Raw genomic sequence first — 4,088 nt, 5'->3', positions numbered from 1 at the left:
ACTTCACAAAGTTATGTTTATATTATACCTGTACATGGTGGCCACAAAAGGATCTATTTCGTCAAATCTGTCCCATTGTCTAACTCAGGTTTCCACATACAAAAAAAAAAAAAAAAAAAAAAAAAAAAAAAAAAAAAAACATTGTACACCATTAGAACATGTGTCTTTGTTGTTATGGTTTTGGCTACAGATTGTATAACATTAAATGAGCTAATATGTAACACAGTGATGATTATTTCTATTTAGGTGTTAAATTTATCTACCATGTCATAAGTATTTATTTTTAAAAGTAGTAAAGAGATGAAGTATTCTTTCCATCTCTATTTACTCCTGCCTATGCATTTCTTACTGTCAGGATTTTCTCATTAGATAATTCTAAGTATATTCCCACTTTTCTGTTATAAAGACTTTCATTTTATTTATGAAATTCCAGGTGATTCACTACTATATTTGAAAAAAATGTACAAACTACTCCTTTTGTTTTATCACTGGAATATATGTAATATAATGTCAGTCGAGAAAGGATATCCAGAAAGGCCAGTGTTGCAGAGGAGAGGGTAAAAGGGAAACAGAAAGTTTGTACTTACTTGTGTTAAGTAATGGGCTTTTGTGAAGTTACTAGTAGAAAATGTGTTAGCAATCTTGCTCAGGTTGCCCCAACTTTGAATTGACAACATGAACAGAAGTAAAAGGGAAGGAACATTCAGTGCAGATTTAAAAATACATTCAATAGAATCATAGTGCTGGAAGAATAATAATTCAGTATAAACATTCAGTACAAGCCAATTTCTCTTTCTTCTCTTGTATCTCATATGATAAATGTATTTGCTTTTAGGTCACTCTTCAAAAAATATAAAGAAATACATTTTCATGGAGAAATGGAATCAAAGCTCAACTGATTTCACTCTGTTAGGGTTGCTTCCACAGAACCAAACTGGCCTACTAATTTTGCTGCTTATCATATTTGTCTTCTCTCTGGCTTTGTGTGGCAACTCAGGAATGATCCACCTCATTCGTGTGGACCCAAGACTCCACACTCCCATGTACTTTCTCCTCAGTCAGCTCTCTCTCATGGACTTGATGTACATTTCCACAACTGTTCCCAAGATGGCATTTAATTTTCTCTCTGGCTACAAAAGCATTACCTTCCTGGGTTGTGGAGTGCAATCCTTCTTTTTCCTGACTATGGCATGTTCTGAGGGTTTGCTCCTGGCTTCCATGGCTTATGACCGCTTTGTGGCTATCTGCCATCCCCTTCATTATCCCATTCGCATGAGCAAAATAATGTGTCTGAAGATGATCATAGGATCCTGGATATTGGGCTCAATCAACTCTTTAGCACATACTGTATATGCCCTTCATATTCCTTACTGCCAGTCCAGGTCCATTAACCATTTCTTCTGTGATGTTCCAGCCATGTTGCCCTTGGCCTGTATGGACACTTGGGTTTATGAGTACATGGTTTTTGTAAGCACAAGCCTGTTTCTCTTACTGCCTTTCCTTGGTATCACAGCTTCCTATGGTCGGGTCCTTTTTGCTGTCTTCCATATGCGCTCAAAAGAGGGAAAGAAAAAAGCTTTCACTACATGCTCAACTCACTTAACTGTGGTGACATTTTACTATGCACCTTTTGTCTACACCTACCTTCGACCTAGGAGTCTTCGTTCCCCAACGGAAGATAAGATTCTGGCTGTATTCTACACCATTCTCACCCCCATGCTCAACCCCATCATCTACAGCCTGAGAAATAAGGAGGTCCTTGGGGCCATGACAAGAGTCATTGGTAATTTTTCTTCAACAAAATCTTAATCAGTCATTCTCTACTCCTTTTTAAGTTTCCTTGGGGAATGTCCTAGAGCAGTATCATATATTGAAAATGTAATATATCCCACAAAAATGTCATTACTTTCTGGTGATTCATTACTAGTTTGAAAAATATATTCAATATTATATACTATTATAATGTTCACATTTATTTAATTTATGTTATTATTAGTAATATCAGTGATAAATACTAACAAATTACTTACACTATAAAAATACGGTGTTTATACATTGTGTGTGGACAAATATTACTGTAAATGTGATAGTATTTATGGCAAAATTTACCAGTTGATACTTCAAAATTGACATAAAATTTTTTGTTCATATATTTTGCTTTCCTTATTTTCATTTTTCAAAACCTTTTGCATGTTTTATATGTCCAACCCAATGTAGCTTGGACTATATACATTTAAAGTGATAAATGCACACAAGCTAAACTGTGTCAAATATAAAACAATATAAAAGTCATAAAATGTTCTTAGAAGATAAAACCTCAGAAGTCACTACTTCAACCTGAGAGAATGGTTGTCATAAGAAAAGCAGTGGTTATTGAACGGTTTTTGATTTGGAATTATGGAAAACTACTTTCTACAATTGATCACAGTACACATTAACACAGTCCTTCCCATAGACAAATTATAGAATTAGGCAATCATCCTAATGTATATAAATTGAAAAAAGTCAGTTTTTAAGAGCCATATAACCCACATTTATTCCAAGTGCATTTATGTTAGCTAGACTAGGTCTTGATGTGTTATGCCACAGATAAATACAGTTTAACGTAATATCTCATATATCTTAAAGAAAAATATGTTTAATATATTCACCTGAGGAAAGTAAAAGTATGCATGTGATAATCAACTAATTATCATAATTGTGTCATTATGTAACATAAAGATGTATGAAATTTTACATCAGACCTTATCAGTAAATATGAGTATCTGTCACTTAAAACAGCTTTATAAGTCTGATTTTTTTAAGGATATACCTATGATTGTACTGAATATTGATAAAATGAGAAAGAATAAAATATGTTAGCATGGAATTGATAATGTGGTGAATTTTTTTCTTTTATTTGTACCATGATCCTCTGCCATATAATTTACATATATCTGCTATCTCCTCCTTCATCCCTTGTAAAAAGTCATGCTATATGAATTTATTGCATTTAAAACTTTTCTTATTTTTGTAAAAACAAGAAAAAAATCGCTGACAAGAGTACATAAAATTTACCCTTACTTCTAACATTTTAAAATATTTTCTGTGAATTTCATGGATGGGCACACTGTGTTTATATTCCTTTTTCTCCATATTCTGGCATACCATGATCTTCCCAGCTCAGTCAATATCTATTGTTTCTTTTATAATTTTAAATATCAACACAGTGTTGTTCATATATATATTTAAGACTGACAAATCATGATTCAATAACCTATCAAGAAGTTTGTCACTGGTAAAATGGATCATCCTTCTATCAAGAGCCATTAATTCCCTGTAGTTTTTCATTTCAGTAAGAATCTTTATGAAATTTATACATGTTGCTACGTTTTAATGTTTGATCTCTATATAAATTGTCTTTAGAAAATCATGTATTTTAGATTTCATGCATTGATCATTCATCTTTTCTCTAGTGGACACTATTTCTCAGTAATTCTGCCGGTCTTCTGGCTTCCTATGAGCCTACTTAGAGAATCTTTCTGAGCCTTTGGTGGGAGAAGTTGTTTTAATACACCAATCAGGGATGAGAACCACTGGCTCAGTTTTCATTTCATTCTGACGAGTTGTGTACCTCTATAGTAGCCTAGATATTCTGCTAAAAGAAACATTTTCTCTGATGCTTATTCATAATTTTTGCAAGATTATATTATAATTAAATTCATTTCCTACTCTCTTTTCTCCTTCCAAATCTTCCCACACACCCTGCCTTCTAAATTCTTGGAGTATTTTTTATTAATTCATGTTAGGACAAAAAGATTTGCTTCTATAATTCAGTTGAAAGTTTAGGTGATTGGGCGGAAAATGAGGCTTCGTTGTTTTCAGGTATGTAACAGTGGCAGTAAAGCTAGGATTGGAATTGATAAGATTAGGGCTACTACGCCACTTAGTTTGTTGGGTATTTTGTTATATACAGATGTTTGCAAGTATGCATTATTGTGTTTGTTTTCAAATATATCCTCTTATGTCTCCATAATATTACTTGAGTGTACATAATGTAAGATATAACCATTTGCTCATAGATATTAAATTTATATGCTCTTTCCCAG

General features: G+C 33.0%; 1 protein-coding gene across 1 annotated transcript; it reads left to right on the top strand.

Annotated features, from left to right (window-relative positions):
• Nucleotides 1–870: 870 nt before the first annotated feature.
• LOC308422924 (olfactory receptor 2L13-like) lies at nucleotides 871–1,809 on the top strand (the record flags this gene model as incomplete). Its single annotated transcript, XM_080919542.1, has 1 exon — nucleotides 871–1,809. One exon carries the CDS (start codon nucleotides 871–873, stop codon nucleotides 1,807–1,809), a length of 939 nt encoding a protein of 312 aa, XP_080775668.1.
• Between the last annotated feature and the right edge of the window lie 2,279 nt (nucleotides 1,810–4,088).

The sequence above is a fragment of the Micromys minutus genome (genome assembly GCF_963924665.1).
Source record: "Micromys minutus genome assembly, chromosome: 7".
In the NCBI taxonomy this organism is placed as follows: Eukaryota; Metazoa; Chordata; class Mammalia; order Rodentia; family Muridae; genus Micromys; species Micromys minutus.
Note: the sequence above shows the minus strand (reverse complement) of the source record. Positions and strands in the feature narration are given on the sequence as shown.